The 20,451-nt window shown below is 39.8% G+C and overlaps 1 protein-coding gene and 1 long non-coding RNA gene across 5 annotated transcripts in view; both read left to right on the forward strand.

The window, feature by feature from the left end:
* stpg2 (sperm-tail PG-rich repeat containing 2) overlaps positions 1–15,920 on the forward strand; it is a 67,927-nt gene extending 52,007 nt beyond the window's left edge. For all 3 annotated transcript variants that reach the window (XM_044197146.1, XM_044197147.1, XM_044197148.1), the window contains 3 exons: positions 89–204; positions 10,989–11,189; positions 11,801–15,920. In XM_044197146.1, the coding sequence (XP_044053081.1) occupies positions 89–204; positions 10,989–11,156 (284 nt within the window). In that variant the 3' untranslated portion in view covers positions 11,157–11,189; positions 11,801–15,920. The remainder of the gene's footprint in view (positions 1–88; positions 205–10,988; positions 11,190–11,800) is intronic.
* A 3,062-nt stretch (positions 15,921–18,982) lies between these two features.
* LOC122875897 overlaps positions 18,983–20,451 on the forward strand; it is a 60,843-nt gene continuing 59,374 nt past the window's right edge. For both annotated transcript variants that reach the window (XR_006377935.1, XR_006377936.1), the window contains exon 1: positions 18,983–19,350. This is a non-coding gene — a long non-coding RNA (uncharacterized LOC122875897). The remainder of the gene's footprint in view (positions 19,351–20,451) is intronic.

Here is a 20,451-nt window from a genome sequence, read left to right on the forward strand (position 1 = left end):
GTGGCAATACACCAGTCTTCACTGCCTCTGTTAACGCAACTAAATATGAAATTATGTATTTAGGATTATGTGTGTATGTGTTCATCAGGCCCTGGACAGTACAACCTCAGTGTGAAATCCTTCCCTCAAATGACTCTGATCTCCTCCAGAGAAGATCGATTCAAAGTCTCCATGAACACCAACCCTGGACCTGGCACTTATCAGGTAAACATGCTGTTAAAGTTACATTTAACTCTCGTGAAACATTCTTATTCCCACAGTCACAGTCCTCTACATGACTCTTTGAGCAGCCAACATTCAGTAATAGTGCACTGACATCAGTGCACATATGGATGTGTGTGTCCTTTTAATGTGTCTCTATACGACTAACAGTGAGAGTGTGATGAGACGTGAGGCCCTATTTGTGTGTCTATGTGTGTTTGTGTGTCTAATGTATGCATGAGAGGCCACAAATATATGTCTGACATTATCTCATGTTGCGATCCTCAGAGAATCTATCAGATTTCTCTCTGTGACCTTGAGCTGTGCGGAAGAAATTGATTGTTTTCTAAAAAAAAATCCAAACTTCAATAAGTTTCTGTGGTTTCGAACAATCTCCACTGATGCAACTCAAGGCTGAATGATGTGGTTTCCTGCTCAAGGCAGCTTTTCACTTTGTGGGAGAATTGTTCTTAATTGACCTGCCTGGTTAAATTAAACTGGGAAAAGTGAGTGCATTTTTATGAAATGTAACGTTGTTTAATGCAGCCACCTTAGACTACTGACAGAGACAAATGCATTTTATGGTTGAAGCATAATACCGTTGTAATGAAACCTAACCAGAACCTAATCTCTTTTTGCTCCATTTCAGTGTGTTTTAATAGGAATTACAGCTTTGGGTTACAGCTGCTGGTGAATGTGAGTGTGTGTGTGTGTGTGTGTGTGTGAGAGATGATTGAAGGAGCTAATGTTGCTTCCAGTCCATGCTGACTTTGAGTGGTGAACATCAAAGACAAAACCACTGAGTTTGATTTAAACCTTGCTACACAGTTCATCATCATGTTCATGTCCATGTCCATGGGTGTAATGTTATCACAGGGCTCTTTCTTCTCTTTGTCTGGCTGTCTCCCAGTCTGTCTCCTGTCTCTGTGTGGATTTATCTCCTTCTCTCTTCTTCTTCTGCAGTTCACTGTCTCTCTCTCTCTTCCGCCTCTATGTCCTCCTCGTCCTCCCCCATTCCTTTTGGTTATATTTTGCAAAAGGTTGCAGCTATTTGGATTGCAAATGGTTTGAATGTCACAACCACACTTTATCAGTTGCTGTTGAGCGTCGACAGATACAATACCCTGTAGGGTGTTGAAGGATTGTCTTTTGATCCATTTCCTGCCCATTGTTCTCATTTAGACTACTTTAAACGTTTTTACTTTTACGAGGGGATGTGAGACTGCTAAAATGTTGTAGTGGGAGAAATAATAATCAAAAATGGCAAGCAAGAGACAATCAAGTTGTAAGAGACACGTCAAGGAATTGACCTTTTATTGAAAATGGTTTCACAGTCACATTTGGTGGAAAAGATTCTGCTTGGAGTACAAAACCAGCCTTAATAAACACACATGAACATTTCATTTAGTCAAATCAACACCACCAAAATCTTGGTGCACAAGAAAGATGATTGGGTTGTGGAGGGAGCTGAGGCATTGGCATGAGCGTACCAGCACAGTGATTGTGAGAGATGTCAGGTTATAATGGCCACGCTGTGCACCTGCTTGAATATTATTGGACATTACCAGTTAGGTGGTAGCCAAACAGCTGATAAATAATCCAGAAACAACATCCTCCTTTCCTGTTCATCAGGTTTCAGTACAGAGCCACAGCTCACCTGAAATTCACCTCAGTCTTATGAAGTTAATTTTTCTCCATCTCTCTCTTCTGCAGAGCTTACAATCCTTGTGGCCTACATCTCTCCATCCAACATCTCATCTGAATTTTGCATTTTTTTTCTACTTTTCATTGTCTTTTCCGTGCAAATTTCATCATGAAACTGTTTTTTATTGATGCCCATTTTGGAGGTTACCAAGCAATGCTACTATAATCACAGTCTACCTGTCATCCAGTGTGTTGTCCTCATTCATTCAATTTGTGCTTTTTTTGACCGTCAAGACTAAGAATTCTGTGTATGAGTGCAAATACTCATTATGTGTGGAGTACATGTCCCAGTGTGTGAGTGTGGCAGCGTGTATCTGTCAGCAGGTAGACACGGGACACGGAGGTTAGTAAAATGACAAGGGATTTATTTGAGAAGCAAGACAGAGTACTGGGTAAAGCAATGACTGTGGAGACGAGGGGCTGGAGCTAGGAAAGTCTTTGAGTCTTATCTGATATAGAGTAGGTTGTTCAGTCCACTGGAGGAGACGGGAAACAGGAGAGCCAGGAGTTGAAAACACACACAACGGTAGAGTGGAGTCCAAAGTCCTAGGGGATTCTTCAGGTAATACTGCGGTCAGGTAGAATCTCATATTAGGTTACCAGACAGTGAGTGAACCGGGGGAGTGTGACTTTATAGTGTGGGGTTGGTGATTAATGGCAGGTGTGTAATCAGTACTCAGGTGAGTGAGATCTGTTGATTGCAGTGGGTGGAGCTGGTGGTGTCTGTGTTGGCTCTCTGACAGTATCACTTTGTAATTATTTAACCTCAGTAACGAAGGCAGAATGCCGTGCATAATATTTCAACGTATGTTTTTATTATCTCTATCTCCCTATGTAGATGTATGCTTGTGGATGTTCTTTCATCACCATATGCTGTGTTTTTCCTCTCTTTATCTGCTCTTGCCGTCCCTCTCTGCCTCTCACGCTGTCTCTTTGCTCCATTTCTCTCTGTTATAAAGGAAACTGTAGCTGCGGGAATTTTTCCACTGACAGTAGCTAGTAAAACTGTTGAAGTATCTAATATGATCCTTCTCTCCTCTCTTCTCCTCTCCTCTCCCAGGATATCCGAAGGTAAAACATATCAAATAATGCATTAAATTAAAAGTATAATCAAAATCCTCCATTCTGGCTTGTCAAGTGTTTGTCGGCAGCCACTTCAGTCAAAGCAGAGAATTGAGTTAATGTTAGGAGATAATTGGCTCAAAGTAAAAATGTTTTAGCTTTGTTAAACTTTGTAGCAGTGTAGTTACAGTGGTGTGAAAAAGTGTTTGCCCTCTTCCTGATTTCTTATTTTTTTGCATGTTCGTCACACTTAAATGTTTCAGATCATCAAACTAATTTAAATATTAGTTAACGATAACACAAGTAAACACAAAATGCAGTTTTGAAATGAAGGTTGTTATTATTAAGGGAAAACAAAAGCCAAACCTACATGGTCCTGTGTGAAATAGTGATTGCCTCCTAAACCTAATAACTGGTTGGGCCACCCTTAGCAGCAACAACTGCAATCAAGTATTTGCAATAACTTGCTACGAGTCTTTTACAGCGCTGTGGAGGAATTTTGGCCCACTCATCTTTGCAGAATTGTTGTAATTCAGCCACATTGGAGGGTTTTTGAACATGAAATGCCTTTTTAAGGTCATGCCACAGCATCTCAATAGGATTCAGGTGAGGACTAGGCCACTCCAAAGTCTTCATTTTGTTCTTCTTCAGCCATTCAGAGGTGGACTTGCTGGTGTGTTTTGGATCATTGTCCTGCTGCAGAACCCAAGTTCGCTTCAGCTTGAGGTCACGAACAGATGGCTGGACATTCCCCTTCAAGAGTTTTTGGTAGACAGCAGAATTCATGTTTCCATTTATCACAGCAAGTCTTCCAGGTCCTGAAGCAGCAAAACAGCCCCAGACCATCACACTACCACCACTATATTTTACTGTTGGTATGGATGTTCTTTTTCTGAAATGCGGTGTTACTTTTTTACGCCAGATGTAATGGGACACACACCTTCCAAAAGTTCAACTTTTGTCTTGTCAGTCCACAGAGTATTTTCCCAAAAGTCTTGGGGATCATCAAGATGTTTTCTGGCAAAAATGAGACGAGCCTTAATGTTCTTTTTGCTCAGCGGTGGTTTTCGTCTTGGAACTCTGCCATGCAGGCCATTTTTGCCCTGTCTCTTTCTTATGGTGGAGTCATGAACACCGACCGTAACTGAGGCAAGTGAGGCCTGCAGTTCTTTGGATGTTGTTGTGGGGTCTTTTGTGACCTCTTGGATGAGTCGTCGCTGCGCTCTTGGGGTAATTTTGGTCGGCCGGCCACTCCTGGGAAGATACACCACTGTTCCATGTTTTCGTCATTTGTGGATAATGGCTCTCATTGTGGTTCGCTGGAGTCCCAAAGCTTTAGAAATGGCTTTATAACCTTTTCCAGACTGATAGATCTCAATTACTTTCTTTCTCATTTGTTCCTGAATTTTTTTGGATCTCAGCACGATGTCTAGCTTTTGAAGATCTTTTGGTCTACTTCACTTTGTCAGGCAGGTCCTATTTAAGTGATTTCTTGATTGAGAACAGGTGTGGCAGCAATCAGGCCTGGGTGTGGCTAGAAAAATTGAACTCTGGTGTGATAAACCACAGTTAAGTTATGTTTTAACAGGTGGGACAATCACTTTTTCACACAGGGCCATGTAGGTTTGGATTTTGTTTTCCCTTAATAATAACAACCTTCATTTAAAAACTGCTAGACCTTCAATACCAGCCTGTTTTAAGGAATTACGCTAAGCTAATAAATATGCTGGTTTTGCACATTACCATATCACTACCTTTGTATAATATATGTATACAAGTAACTATATATATTGTTTTTATTTCTGTAATTTTTATTCTATTCTAATTTTAAATATTGTGTGTGTGTAGCGTGAAGGTGGCTACAACGTTCATTTCATTGTACAGCCCTGTGTTGTAGAACTGAATTGCGGACCAGTAAATAAGGCCCTGGGTCCTGGGTTTGACTCCACTGGCTGCCCGGGGACTCTGTGTGTGTGGAGATTGTATGTTCCTCCCATGGGCTTCATGCGTGCTCCAGTTTCCTCCCGTAGTCCGTATCTGGGTGAATTGGAAAGTGCTTGTAGGTGTGAATGTGTTAGTGTTGATAGACTGGCTAACTCCCCCTCAACAGGATAAGCATGTATCCTGTCGATAATGGTTGGATGGAGAAACAGATCCTGCAAACCCACCACACATTTGAGATAGAGCTAATGAAAGTTCTTAAACTACAAATGGCAGCACAAATGTCTTTGCCAATTTACTATTAAAGGGATATTCCAGTATTGCACTTCCATAAAATTGGGGGGCTTGTGAGAAACATTTTTAAAAGAATGTGGTCAAAATCGAAGCAGCAGAGGCCGATAGTCCATAGTATGAGTCATGCCCAAAAATCCTGGATCCTACTTTTCCCATAATTCAATTTGATAGTGTCTTTCATTAGAGCTTCCCCGGCTGATAAACACCCACATCTTTCAGACTCTACACCTCCAGTTTGTAACGAAGGCTTTCTGTTTAAGTCTCAAGCTGAAACACAGATTACCCCGATGGCATCAAATTAAGTCAAGTAAATTTTATTTATATAGCCCGATATCACAAATTTCTCTCAAGGGTCTTTACAATCTGTACCGCATACGACACCCTCTGTCCTTAGACCCTCGATTCAGTTAAGGAAAAACTCCCCAAAGAACAAACCCTTTAACAGGGAAAAATGGAAGAAATCTCAGGAAGAGCAACTGAGGAGGGATCCCTCTCCCAGGACGGACAGACATGCAATAGATGTGTGTACAGAATAGACCAATGTTGTAAAATTACAGAATGGACAATCGTGATGACAAAATTTTAAATAGATTGTAACATGTATGAAGAATATGGATCTGAGGGGACGTTCAGCAACAGATAGGACCTGAGCCACACGACCTCCTCTCCACCATGACCATCAGGGTAACTTTGAAAAGTTCTCTCCAGAGCCACTTAAGACATCATTCAACTGTTTTCCAGGCTAAGTAGTACTCCTCATGATGAGTAAACTGAACTTGATGCTGGTGGAGTGCACCTCTAAACACAAATGAGCATATACACAAACAATGCACATTTTGATGTTATTTTGTGACTTTTTCAGTCTTTTTAAGGATGTCAACCCTCGCTCACAACCACATCACTCCATATTAGTAGTGCAACATTTAAACATGCTCGTGTTGATATGTTTCAACTAGTGTACACTCTCAAGTGTATTGCACACTAACAAAAAAACAAGTGACACCTGCCACCAGAAGCACTACAAAAGATTTAGCTTTTAGTTTTTTTTAAACTAAAGCCCAGACTTCATACATATGTATAAAGACCCTATACACTAACAAAGAAACATATTGTGATTCATGCCTTATAGAGACTGATGCCATGCGTTTGTGAGTGAGACATCTCATGTCTCAGTTTAGCTTTAGGAGGTTCGGTTCTTTTTCATTTCAGTGGAATGCATGTCTAAGCTCTCATCTCAGTAATTAGCTGTGTGACTGTGAATCTATATGACACCACAGGCCATAGAGAGTTAAAGATGGTGTGAAGTGGTGCAGAGAGAGTGTTGAAGACAAGCAGGCAGAGACAGTGAAGTGATAGCAATGAGAGAGAGGGGGGCAGGGAGGGGTGAGAGAGAAAGGAGAGACAGGGACAGAGGTAAGACAGCGACAAAAAGGTGGCGGAAAAGCATAGAAGAAGAGAAGAGAGACAGACAGCAGCAAATCGAGCTGCTGAAGAGGGTAGTTAAATTCAACAGCTGAAAATGTATTCTGAGGGCCAGCAATCTGAAGCAGATGGCCACGTAATGGAACAGTAGCTATTTCAGCATAAGTGTGTTCATATGTGCGCCCATCCATACATGTGCATGTAATGTTACAAAGCTATCTACTTGAGCAGCATTAGGTCACAGTGAAGGCTCATTTAGTGTTTCCATTAAATGCACTATGTGAGGCACCTACTTCTGGAAAGTAGGCTTGATTACCTTTCTCATGCATAACACTCTTCTTATTGGTTGAGCTTAATTTAACAGAGAGAGGAGTGTGGATGGAACACAGGAATATAAAAAGACACAGGAAGCAGACGTCAAGCAGGAACAAATATTAATTAAATGCTGTGATCTTTGCTGATATATAAACCTGCCGAGTGCAAAGCACATACAGAGCCAAAAAAAAAAGGAGCTGATATTCATTATGAGTCAGAACAGAAGGTGTCCTTAACACAGCTGACATTTCATCAAACCCTCCTCAGGGTGTGCTGTTTATGTCTCTACATGTGCTTCCTCCATGTGAGAGTTTTTATACTTTTACTTTGAATGCTTCGAAGTGGGAAGCTCTGCCACCTGATACAATCTCTTCATGTTCTCATCATTATTTCTGTTATTGAGGTTGGGGTTGATGGTTGGGAGACGTGGTTTGCATCCCAATCTCCCATCTACAATCAACATTGGTTTCTTTTAAACATGACCACAATCTTTTCCTAACCAAGTAGCAGACATGTGACTCAAGTCATTTGGTCCAAGTCTCAAGTCATTTTTTCTTAGGTAAGTCAAGTCACAGGTTATGTCAAGTCAAGTCCTTAGTTAAGGCAGGTCAAGTCCCAAGTTTTACAGTGCAGTCTTACTTGCAGTATCCGGTCAGGACATTTTGCAGCCATTTTTCTGGCAACAAAACCGGTTATTTTGACCCAAACCATGATATTTTCCTAACCCTAACCAAGAGTTTTTTGTGCCTAAACCTAACCAGATCTAAACCACAGCATTGTCACACCATAAAATATAATTAGTCAACTGCTAATGGCCATTTAATGTGGTGTTAAATGACACGCAAATATTTTAAAATGAGATCAACATTGAAACGTAACTTAGATTGAGTTTCAACGTATCCGTGGTTTGCAGAAACGTAACGGTTCAATGCCAACGTTTTACTCTGGCGATTGGGTTGATTAGTGATATCAGTTGTTATCAGGCTACAGAGTTGTGAGAGAACAGATTGTATCTGGCTAACTTTAGCTAACATCAGCCCTCACAGACACTTACTGAGTCTTAAAATGACGAAACAAAGTTTGATGTTGTAGTCTGGCTGTCAGAAATCTTTGATGAACAGGTCTTGCATTCAGCAGTTTGCCTTTTTCCTTCACATGTAAAACCCTTCAATCCGAAAGTGATGACTCTTGGCACGCACAGTCATGATGATGATGATGATAATCTGATCTGATCCATAGACCATCAGGTAGTATTGTGAGGAGCTTGACTAACAGGTTAGACATCCAGTCATGACAATGCCGTTCCCAGTGTGTGCTCGCATACCGGGTAATGTTACACAGACAATTGTAATGTCAACATTGACAACGTTGAACATTTTTAATATTTTACATTTAATATTTAAACTGAAAACATAAAATGAACACAGACAAGTCATTCGAGTCATCATGTTTCAAGTCACAAGTCTTTATCTTCCAAGTCCAAGACGAGTCTCAAGTCATTTATTTTCTGTCAAGTTGCAAGTCATCAAAACAGTGACTCGAGTTGACTTGAGTCCTAGTCACAATGACTTAAGTCCACATTTCTGCCAAGTAGTCTTAGTTGCCTTTACTAAACCAAGCTTTAGCCATAGAGGTGGCAGATCAGACTGCACTCTTACAAATCGTTATTGTAACAGCACTGATGAACAACCTATTTTGTTGTTTAGGTATGAGGACACTGTGTAGTGATTTGTTCATGAGTGGGTGTGTATGTGTAGTAAGATAAAGGCATCTCTTTGTGTGTGGTGAATGTGCAAATTTCTGCTTCTCGTACAGAGAATTAGCACCCTTTGTTTTGCTGGCATGTATACGTGCATAAATGGGATGAAGCGCACTGCTTTTCTGTACTTGTCATGTACTGTATGTGTATTGTGGGAAAGACTTTGCATCCAGCACTCTTTCTTCTGTGCTTGTGTGCACACTTGTACACCTCTGCATATGTACAGAGTAACATCATCACCAACTCCCTGCATAGATCCCCTTTTCCTTCTCCCCTCTTTGACCTAGTGAAACATCCCATAATCTCCCTCATCATTGCCATGCTAGTGGTGTCATCACTTCCAAGGGCTCTTCCACCATCTCTCCGACCTCCTGGGCAACCCTGAGGGTGACCTGGAGTTGAACCTGCAACCCTTTTCCCATTAGGATCAATACTGAGATCTGAGCGGCCCCGCCAATTTTCCTAAATCCTACTGTGGCACTTCTGGCATACTGATGTGTGTATGTGCTCCGGCAGGGTAGTGGAGGAGGTGCGGGGAGAAAGCATGGGAGAGAGATCTTTGATAACATAAGAGGTAGATTCCTCAGTAGTACCTGGGTAGGAGGGGTGGTAGATTAAGTGGGTGTGCGTACAACATGTATGCATGTATGTCTACATCTTTGCCTGTGTGTGTGTGTGTGTGAGAAAGAGAGAGAGACAGAGAATTTCTTTTGTTTTTGACATTTGTTTTGGTGAGGTGATGTTAAGGTCAGACTTTGAAGTGCATGTATGATTTTTTTTGTCCTGTTGGCTTTTTTTCATGTTCCCCATGGGAAGACCTGGGACAGACAGACACACTAATCATTTGTGGGTTACTTTGTGTTAGTAACATGTTACAATTACAGTTAGTTTGTGTATTCTGTACACTGTATTAACCTCTTTCTTTTGAAGCAAAGAATTGAGCCCCACTAATCCTGTGTGGTAATTTGGGTGATCGCTGTAATTTAATTTAATTCTTTACATACATGTGTTGCTTTTTGGGTGTGAGTTATGTTTAAAGTTAAGGTTGTAATGCAATCACTAAATAGCTAATAGTAATAATATTAGTATAATAATATAATAACAGTTCAGTGACCTTTTCTAATGACACTACAAACATTGACAAACAAAAATAGTATGCGTCACACTACACTTTGAAACATACAAAGTAAGAGATAACTCCTCAGTTCAGTCAGGATACTCACGTCAAGGTTTGAACCAGTTTTTGCAAGAATACGCATTTTAGTGGCTGTGCTCATGTGATGCTCTGGTACAAATCTGAGTAACACCAGCAGCTTAAGGTACAGTACACAACATTTGATGAACATGAAGACATATTGAAGAACCCTTTAAAGTTCATGTACAATTAATGCTAATACGGGAAGAGACTGTTGGGGAGGGAGTTACATTTCTGAAAAAAGGCTGCAGTGTATCAGCGGGGATTCAAAGCTCAGCATTGTTGTATGCAGACTGAAGGAGCGCCAGATGCTTATATGGACCACCTATTGTGAGAGATAGAACGTGGACATACATGATTGGATGGTGTTTGGAACATGTGACTACAAAATTACATCCATGCCTGCCTAAACTACCGCAAGGCTCCATTCTTCAAAAAGTTCTTTGTTTTTGTGGCTTGTCCATTTCTTGGAAGACACTGTAAAGCTGTTTCACATGAGGCTTTAGTAAGCAGGTTCATACACTGTCAAGGGGTACAGTTTATGTGAAGTTTTATTAGGCTGTTAAATGCAGTAAAAACCAGGCTGATTGGTAGAAAATGCCAAGAACTGTTGATTACTCTTGTTTTAAAGTCAAAAGGTACAACCACACTCCTCTCCTCACTCCATTTATTCATTAATTTATTCATTTTTGTTTTCACTGCCATAGAGTATGTCCTGTTCAACACTAAAGTCTATGTTTACACCTTTTTACAATTGTAAATGAATATTTCTCTTTTCATATCTGTTTTCATCAGCCCATTTTCATAGTGTAACATCAGCCTGTTGTCTGGATCTTTTTCACATCTAGTTGTTTACATGTTGTTTAATGCCACATAAGCATCAAAACACAACACATTTTTATGTACATTTTGATGACTGCATTTTCAGCATTTAAGATATTTTCCATTTGTGTTTATATGTAAATTTGTACCCATACTTATAGAATTGTTCTCTTCTGTTTTGTGTGTGTGCGTGTTTGTGTGTATACCCACATATTTCACACAAACATACTGTATTGCTCTTATTTTACCTCCCTCCCACTTGTGTCTCTGCAGTTGAGTCCTGGCATCATGAACACAGTAATAAAGGGCACCTTCAATGTGACACTCAACAACCCTCTGGGTCCCTGCTGTTCCCCTCATGTGGCCTCTGGCCCTTTAACGGCCCACAAGACCATTAACACTGTCGCACCCAACACCTTCATCGCCACCAGCACTTCTTAGAGCTCTTTGTGGGTCAAAGTTTAGAGGTGAAAGGTGAGTGGTGTAAAAGGTCAATCTTAAGGTCATCCCATTTCAATTCATATTCTGGGGAAAGCTGATTTTTCATGAATATTTATGGTTATATCAATTTCTGTTGAATGTATAATATATAATGAGTGAGCTTATTTTCAGTTATTGAATTGTAATTTTACTAAGCTTATTAATGAAATGTGGTTCTAGATCTAGATATAGTAATATGTATTGCAATTCAAAATAAAGCTTGAGGAGGTTTTCTAAATAAGCTGATTTAGATTAATTGTGATAATGACAATCATCTATGAAGCACTTTATAGCTTGTTTGAGTGTCTTTCTACTCCCTGCCACTTCTTGAAAGCTTACTTAAGCAGTCTGTCCAATCTCTGTTTGTTTTGCTCTATGTGTTTGTGCATGCGTGTGTGTCTAAGTCCACAATTTGCTATCAAATAACACACAGTAGATCCCCAAAGCTGTTGTGTTGGTAATAGTCTTCAATTTTTCAAGTGTTACAAATTGCCCTCACAGTTAATTTCACAGTTAATTTACAAATTAGAGCAGCTAATAACTTGTGATTTTTTTTAAACCTAAAATTTGTTGATTAACTTATTTTCCTTTTTTTATTGTTTCAGGCAGCAGTTTGGAGGAAGAGTCTTTATTGTCGCAAAGTGAAGTACCTACAATGGACCCTGCATCTACAGCTGATAGTTCTCTCATTCTTTACTTTCAGTAATGACAAGCCTGACACACTGATTCAGCTGTTTTTGTGGATCAGGTCCTTTGTTAATCAATAACAATTAAAAAGCTATTAGTATGAATATAGCCTGAAGTCTTTCGAAAGCATGTTAATCTGGACATCTCGTCCATAGGGCACTTTGTTTTCTTAAAGCAGCAATTAAAAGATCCAATCTGACATAAATAAGACAAACATTAAAAATTATGATTTTGCTATACAGATTTTACTGTACCGCTTGTATTGGCTGATGACAGGAAATCTGGGTAAGTGGTAGCACAGGATCACATGCCTTAAGCTTGATTTGAACTCACACAATCTGCCTCTTAACTTCCTGAGGCCAGGATTGTCAGAAGTCATGTTTTATTTAATGACAATGAACCAGCTCATCAGACAATTAGAAATAATGCTATTAAAATTCCTAAATATCAGTAGCCATACATTATTGCTTAGCATGCATAAATCATGAAGCCATTCTTATGTATATTTTTGCTGACTACCAGAGAAACAGGTGTGAAAGTCATATAGAATACTTTTGTTTTAGTTTTGTTGTACACTGATGCTTTTCTCATAAATCAAATTAGCCTCGCCTTTTGTTTCATATACACACACACACACACACATGTTGCACAATATACAGCAACACAGATCCAAACTAAAAGAGGAAACTGCGTGTGAAAGGGCATTCAGCTCGCAAATTTTAGGTGCGATAGCCTATTGATAGTGGCATTATTTGGTGCTTTAGATTTGGTTTTAACTCAGCATGCAGAGGAGGGATCTGATGTGTGACTAGTGCATTAAATATTGAGTGTACAATGCTCTGGTGCTTTGAAACACCTGTAAGAGGAGAGAGGCTGGAGAGTCAAGAAGAGGGGTGAGAAAAAAGTTGTGTGGAGCAGTGAGGGAGGAAACTATGCCTTAGGGGAATAGTTTTTTGGAAATACACTTATTCGCTTTCTTGTCGATAGTTAGAAGAGAAGATCGATACAACTCTCATATCTCATATGGCTCTTAAATATGAAGCTTCAGCCAGAACTAGCCAGCATAAGCTTAGCATAATGACTGAAAACTGGGGGGAGTCCCTCCTGATTTCCTGGGAACTTCACAGTGAGCACTGTTGCCATCCAAAAGATAGTATGGCACATAACTCCACGTAAAACCACAACTTGTTGTTTTTACACTTACGCTTTTGTAAACGAACAAGCTATAACCAGTAGGTGATTTCTTAATTATTAACAGGGAGGATGACCACAATGGTAGCGGCTCCTCCCCCCGTTTTAAGGTTTTAACAGGGCGTGGAGGGCTCCCTTGTGCCTTTTTTTTCGGAAGGTAGCCTATTTTTTGCCCCTTTTTAATTATATATATAAATGCTAATTATATATATTAAAAAAAGTTTATGAGCATTCATGGGCACTTTTGGTCCGAACTCTGAAAATTTCTAACCCAGACTCTGTCATGCTGCTGCTGCACTTTCTCTTTCTGCTGTAGAGAATATAGATAAATTGTTGAGAATTATAAAATTTTGATGGAGCATTTCTGTTTCAATCAGCACAGCTTTTCTAGCCTTTACGGCACTGGTTTAGCGGCCCGTGAGTCGATTCAGTAAGTGAGGTACACCCACAGGGAGAGTAGAGACAAAACGAGTCGGAGAAATAATGATCATGATCTAAAAAGAGAAAAGTAGACAGCGGAAACAGAGCTTTTAATCACAAATGGACTCTTACATGATCAATCTTCCCACAGGCAGTTCAAAACCAGTAGGCCTATGTCTCATATGTTCTGAGATCATGGCAATTATTAAAAGTGGCAATGTGAAGCACCACTATGAGACAAAGCACAGAGTATCTTTTGAACAGGATAACAAGGGGGTGGATTTTGGTAATTTTGCTAACAAGGGGGATAGCATCCCCCTTGTCTCCCCTCAAATCGTCTACTGGCTATAACCTGTTAATTAGTGATGTTTAGAGGTGCTGGTAGGTGGATTTTGTTAGCTTCAGATGGAGCCATGCTAGCTGTTTCCCCGTTTCCAGTCTTTATGCTAAGCTAAACTAACTGGCTGCTGACTGTAGCTTCATATTTACAAGTACCACACAGACACGAGATGAGATTGGTAATAATCTTATCTAACTCTCAGCAAGAAATGTCAAAGTATTGCATTGAAATTAAGAAACATTTGCCTTACTGTAACATGTGATATATCTTTTTGATTATACTGTACGTTTATTTATCTTCAACTGAGTGGGCTCACATAAAACAGCTAGGGTTTAACACAAGGGCACACCTAGTTTTTCAGGTGATCAGACCACTGAAATCTTAAGGTCTGCCACTGCCTAGTAAGGATACATTTTTTTAAAGTCAAGGACATAGATATACAGTATGTGTTTGAAAGTCAAGCAATCAAAGTTTTAAAAAACTGAAAAGAAAGTATATATGAAAACAGCTGAAAAGTGAAGTGAAATAAGTTCCTGACCTTGTATATCTGGTATCAGAGCTGTGACGAGGTGATGCAGGCGGTTCAAAGTGTCAGATAAACCACTTTTACTGGCTGTTACCACTGGAGAGTGTAGATTTATGCTCCTCTTCTCTGCAGATCACTCACCATAAATCACCTATTCATGGCTGTGTGTGAATGTGTGTGTTCTCAGTCCTTAAAGACAAAGAGAGAAAGAAAACAACAAGAAGTGTTTAAGCATCAACAGAAGATGCACAGATGACACCGTGCAGGTAGCTCTTGTTGTTAGGATGCAGTTTGGTCATATCTGATTTTAAATAACCTTTCCATTGAATGACTCGCCCGACCCCCTCCCCACTTCCTGTGTAGGATCCCTCCTTGTCCTGCTGCGTTCAAAATGTCTCTGTGAGCGTTCAGAGTAACAGGTTCGACGGATGTCTCTGATTGTTCCTGTGGGCCTTTTAACCTAATGAGGTGTTTACCCCCTATCATTATTCAGCTGGGAGAGGAGCAGAGGGAAATGGAGGGGGGGTGTTAAGATATAACATAAAATGGAGACAGAGGAAAGCTAAGAAAAAAAGGGGGTGAAGGAAAAAAAGAGGAAGATGGAGAAAAAATGAGATTGTATATGGGCAGAGGAAAGATCAGAGAGTTGAAAGAAAACAAGAGGCAGAGAGGAAGTGGAAAGAGCCTGGTGTTATTTATGCCTCCCTCGGCACTCGTCTTTACCTTTTTTTCCCCGCGAGCTGTTTTACATCGGCAATCTAATTAAATCAAATAAATCACAGTGCACGCACGCACACACACACACACACACACACACACACACACACACAGCCACAGCCACAAAAGCCCCTCCTGATTCTGGGATTGTGAACATCTCCTCCCCCTACCCCCTCCACCCAAGATTGAATAAATCTCGATTATGGTGCATTACACGGCACATCATTCATGTTGTTTATAGGTCTAAAATATGCAAACAGACCAGGGGCATAAAAGTGATCGATGCTCAAATGGGCCCTTTTTTCTGTTCTGTTCCCATCTCTCACACAGCACCAAGCACCGTCACTTACAGATGTCTCGTGTGGGATGAAGACATATTGTATTGTGTCCTTACACTGTCCCCTCATGATGGCTGTGTTCATTGTCTTCGTGCCCAGGCATCAGGAAGGTATTTTTATTACCTCATTCACTAAAGCGCTCTGTCTCTGCTGTTGAGCCATTATTAAATCTAATTAGCTCTGCCAAACCTTAAAGCCGTCCCTGAGAGATCTCTTGATAATTGTAAAATAGAGGTTAGTTGATCAATGTTTTTATTGGTTTAAAGTGGGACAATAAATGAAACACATGCAAACAACTAGCAGCTGCTTAAGCTGCAGTTTGTTTTCAGGAAATAAGTGCTTCTGGAGTTGTTTGGGCATATGTTGTCCAAATATGTTGTTAGCAAATGTATAATTTTTTGGCCAAACCAAGCATGAAATTAATATTCATATTCCATGATAAACATAGTTTTGTAAATGCATTTCAACTGTTCAAAAAGATAAATCTATACAGATTACTGTGTAAATCCAAGATTGTGATGGTTTTATTTGATTCTTTCTTTTACAATATCTTATCTAATTCCTCTTGATAGGGTAACACATTGTAAAAGAAGATTGATTTTATTCCCAGCAATGACATTTCAGTGGATTAATCATACTAGTTGACATTTATTTCAAATTATCCAATGCTTTTTAACTGGTTTCCCATGACAGCCACAACAAAAACAGTTTGAAGATGTAACTGTAGTCTTAGGTGTGTATTTCCACTTGTTTAGGGGGGTTTTGAGTGTAAGCAGTGTGTAGGCCTTGTTTACCTTTACAATCTAGAGTTCATTAAAATTGTCCTTTTTTCCCCTTTAAAGTATGGTTTCTGATGTTATTCTTTTGGACAATTCTTTTTGAAATCTCACATAAAATTAGTTTTTGTTCTGGTTAGGTTTGCGTTTCGTTCCAGTAACTGATCTTCAAAATCCAAAATACTATGATGTATAACTGTGAAGTATGATATGACATTTGGTCCACATTTCCACTGATTTCAGCAGACTTTTAAAGATGGCTCACATGCTTAATTTAGGTGTAGGAGGCAGTTGTTCTAATGTGCTTAAAGATTGAGATGGAAGCAGAATATTTAGTCTTATTTTGGTGTATCTGTGCGTGTTTGGAACATACTCAGCATGTAGATGGACAGTGGAAACATGGATTATGCTGCAGCAGTGGTTTGACAAGTTTCTATGGATGGTTTGGTACTTTTGTTCCACTGTGAATGAGCCCAAGTCAATGTAAACTGCAATATTTCTCTGGTACATGTATGTGAAAGTAGGGAAGGTCATTGGTGGAACTGACCAGAGGTCAAACTAGTTTTATCAATCCTCTGCTGACCTTGAAACTCATTTTGTCAATACATGTAAATGTAAAGTGCTATATTTAGCGACAATCATCTTGAGATGACAGCTTCACACTTGCAAATACAGCTTGGTGAAAGCCAGATTAGCCGGTGTTTTTAATTAAAGGAGATGTACAGTAGTGCAGAAAAATCAATGCAGAGGTTAACAAGTGCTGACAGGGGCAGAAGAGACAGTGAGGCTTCATTTAGATACAGAGAAGAACGAGACAGGGTTACAAACAGTGGCAGTCACTGCTGAACTCTTCCCTGCATCTATCCACCTTTAGGCCTGGAGCTGCTGTGGATAATTCTTCCCTTAATGTGGTGCACAAGGGCAGTATGGGTATCATGTTTTGGAACTTGTCAGGCAGCTGTTTGAGGTTTATGCAAATGAGATTTACCAAACATATACTCAGCTTCTTGAGAGTAAAGGTTTTAACGTACATGCAGGTTTGTTGTATATTACAGAGAAGATAATTTAAGATGCATGATGGCTACTTTTCTATATGACCATCCTGGTAGACCAGTGGTCTAAGACGTAGACTGTGTAACTGTAATGTCCTGGTTTTATTTAGGCCAATGACTTTAGTTGCTTCTTGTGTTTCCTGTCATTCTGTACTATAATCTATGTAAGACCAACATGTTATGTGTTCTCAAAGTGTTGTTGTTGCAGGTGCATGGAGCAATCTTCTGATTAATTAAAAAGTTAAAAATGCAGACACATTTCACACACTGCCAAACACAAGCTGGGCAAAAATCTCAACTAAAAAATTAATATATTTTAAACACTTGGCTGCACTATTTCAACTTTCTTCTCCTTTCCTCTCACAAACACACACACACACACACACACACACACACACACACACACACACACACACACACACACACACACACACACACACACACACTATCTCTGAATCATTTCATCAACATCTTTTTCTTTCACACATACTCTTCCCCCAACCTCTCCCCCTCTCTCTTCACTTTCCACCACAGCTGCAAGTTACTGATAAATTATTAAACTCTTGTCAGAGACAAACTGTCTCCCTCATTAAGAAATGTTTAACTCTTGTTCAGTAAATTTTGTCTGCTGACCTCAGAATTGGAGGGTAGTAATTTCAAAAGACTACCCATAGCATACTGTAACTACAGTAGTGACACATTCATCATTGACACTGATAAGCAAACATAGTGGCAATGAGGGTTCACAGTAGTCAGTTCCTATTACAAATATTTTGTGTGTGTTTTTTTCTCTATTTTGTACAGGAAAAGCTCAGTATGGCTACTCCCTCCCAGGGATGCAGTTCTTTACACTCACACAGTTCAACACATTTCACCAACTAACATCTTCTGACCCCAAATAGCCACTGTGCAGCTTCACTGGACTGCTTAGGGACTGTACTAGACACCGCAGGCATTCAGGGATGGGAGATTCATTCATTTTACCTGCTCACACTTTTACAACTCAACCTGGAAATCGCACCAACAAATATAAGACAGTAGATTTTATTATAAAGCCTGTAATAAAAGCCAGCTTTTTCAGGTGATGGTCCCGAAAGTGCCCTTTCTGTCCATTCCAACATCCAAGTTATGTAATCTTCAATTTGAGTCAATTCAGGTGGATTTCTAATGCATGGCTTTTATTTCTTTTCTTTTTTTTCTTGCAAGGTGTGAGCTATTCTTATTTGCAGTATGTCAACAGATGTGTCAAGTTAGCTTATGTTGATGTGACACCACAATAATAAGCCATGTCTCCACTGGGTTATCTCTAGATATATTTATTCATTGTAGCACAGCTTTATGCATACAGTCCACATCTTTATGTGTATGGGGCATCTGTAAACATTTGAGAGAGAGAGTAAGTGATATACTGTAATGCTCTGAGATATTTATCATGTGAGATATTCAACTTTATGTTTTAAGATTAATATTTGCTTTAAATAAAGAATGTCTGACATTTGATGCTTGGTTAAAGAAAGCTCTTACAGTATTCAACACACACTTTTGTGTACCCAAGTTGAGGATTCTCACTATAGTGTTATTTTAATAAAAAATGTTCCCCCCCAGTTTTCATCAAGTTTCCTCAAATGAGGGAAACAGCGCCTCTCTGGACTGTAACGGCTGGTTAATGTTATCCAGTGTTTGTGGTCAAACACGGTGTTGCAGCCTTACCGACGTCTACCGAAAAAACAACAGGTGAAGTCAAAGCATCCTTTGATTAATAAGCACTTGGTTAAGTATCAAAACAGTTTCGAAACTGTGAATGGACTCTGTAAATAAATATTTTTAAAAATTTATTTTGAAGCCAGTTATACTCTGGTTTTACAACAGACAAGAGAAAGTTAACATTTTAACGAAACAACCGAGAGTTAACGTTAACTTGTTTGTGTTTTGTAAGATAAGCTAGTTAGCAGCAGAGACGAAATGATGACTTTTGTCAGCAGCCATGCTAAATGACCATCATCAAAACAAGTGCAATGGGACATTTTGGATTTGGAGAACTTCATTTTCAAACTGACCACTTCATCTCCATGAAGTTAAAAGGAGAATGTACTTCGACGTCAAATAACGTGAGTCAGATCCAGCCTCTGTATGTCTGTCTTTGTGTCTGTCTGGTCTTCGCTGGTTGCTCATGGTCTGTGTGTATTTAACTCCTCGCTGCATTTGTGTTGCGGGTATATTCTGTACTGGATAAGCTGCTGAGCTGTCGTGTTATAGCTGCTGTCTACACAGACATTTGGAATTTCTCCAATTTTGCATTTATTGGTTGTGAAGTCACCTGTTGACTGTGATTAGTGAATGACCTTGTGCAGGTCTGGTTGTATGAGCAGGCTTTGTATGATAAGCATACAGTATAGATAAGACTGTAATTTGATACCAATACACGCACTGCATTACAGTGGTGTTTCTAATGTTTTGCCCACTCATTTACAAACATGAGGGGGCCAATATACATTACAATATAATGCAGTCCAGTTCAACTCCAGTGCAAACTATAACTGCAATAATAAACATATAGTAATGGAAATGAATACCTGTCTGACAGTGTTAATCAAATCTGAACATTATTATCTTTGCAAAGGTAGAATGTATGGCTGAGCTGTGGTATTGATTTGATATGCCTGGCTCTTTCAGGCCATAACAAAGGAGGGAGGTCCACACAGTAACAATTTAATTAAGCAAGTAATTTATTAAGGATAACTCAATAAGTAAAGCATGATGCGTGAGGTGAGCAGTCAGTGGTGAAGTGTTGCCTTTGGGTACTATGAAACTGTAGGTGCTATCCTAAGTCTGCATCATGTTGCATAAACAAAAGGACAAACTAAGCACAATCAAACTAAACAAAACCAAGTTGGGTGCCTATAAAGGCACCAGCCTTCCAGGAGAGAGAGAGAGAGAGAGATAAGAAGCAAATAGACTCCCAAGCGGGTGAGGCCAATCAGGGAGGACCTGAGAGAGGGAAGCAGAGGCAGGCAAAAACAGGTACTGTCATACGGGGCTGTTTTTACATGTCGGCAGACACTGCGAGAATGTGTTCTTGTGTTTGCAGCCACACACCAGGCTTTTTCGGTGTGTGTGTGGGAGTGTCAGTGCATGTGAATGTTATTGTGACATATTGAATCTATCCCTAAGCTCTGTTCGCTCCAGTGCAGCAGAGGCCTCGGGGCTAC

Source organism: Siniperca chuatsi, linkage group LG5 (assembly GCF_020085105.1).
Source record: "Siniperca chuatsi isolate FFG_IHB_CAS linkage group LG5, ASM2008510v1, whole genome shotgun sequence".
Classification (NCBI taxonomy): domain Eukaryota; kingdom Metazoa; phylum Chordata; class Actinopteri; order Centrarchiformes; family Sinipercidae; genus Siniperca; species Siniperca chuatsi.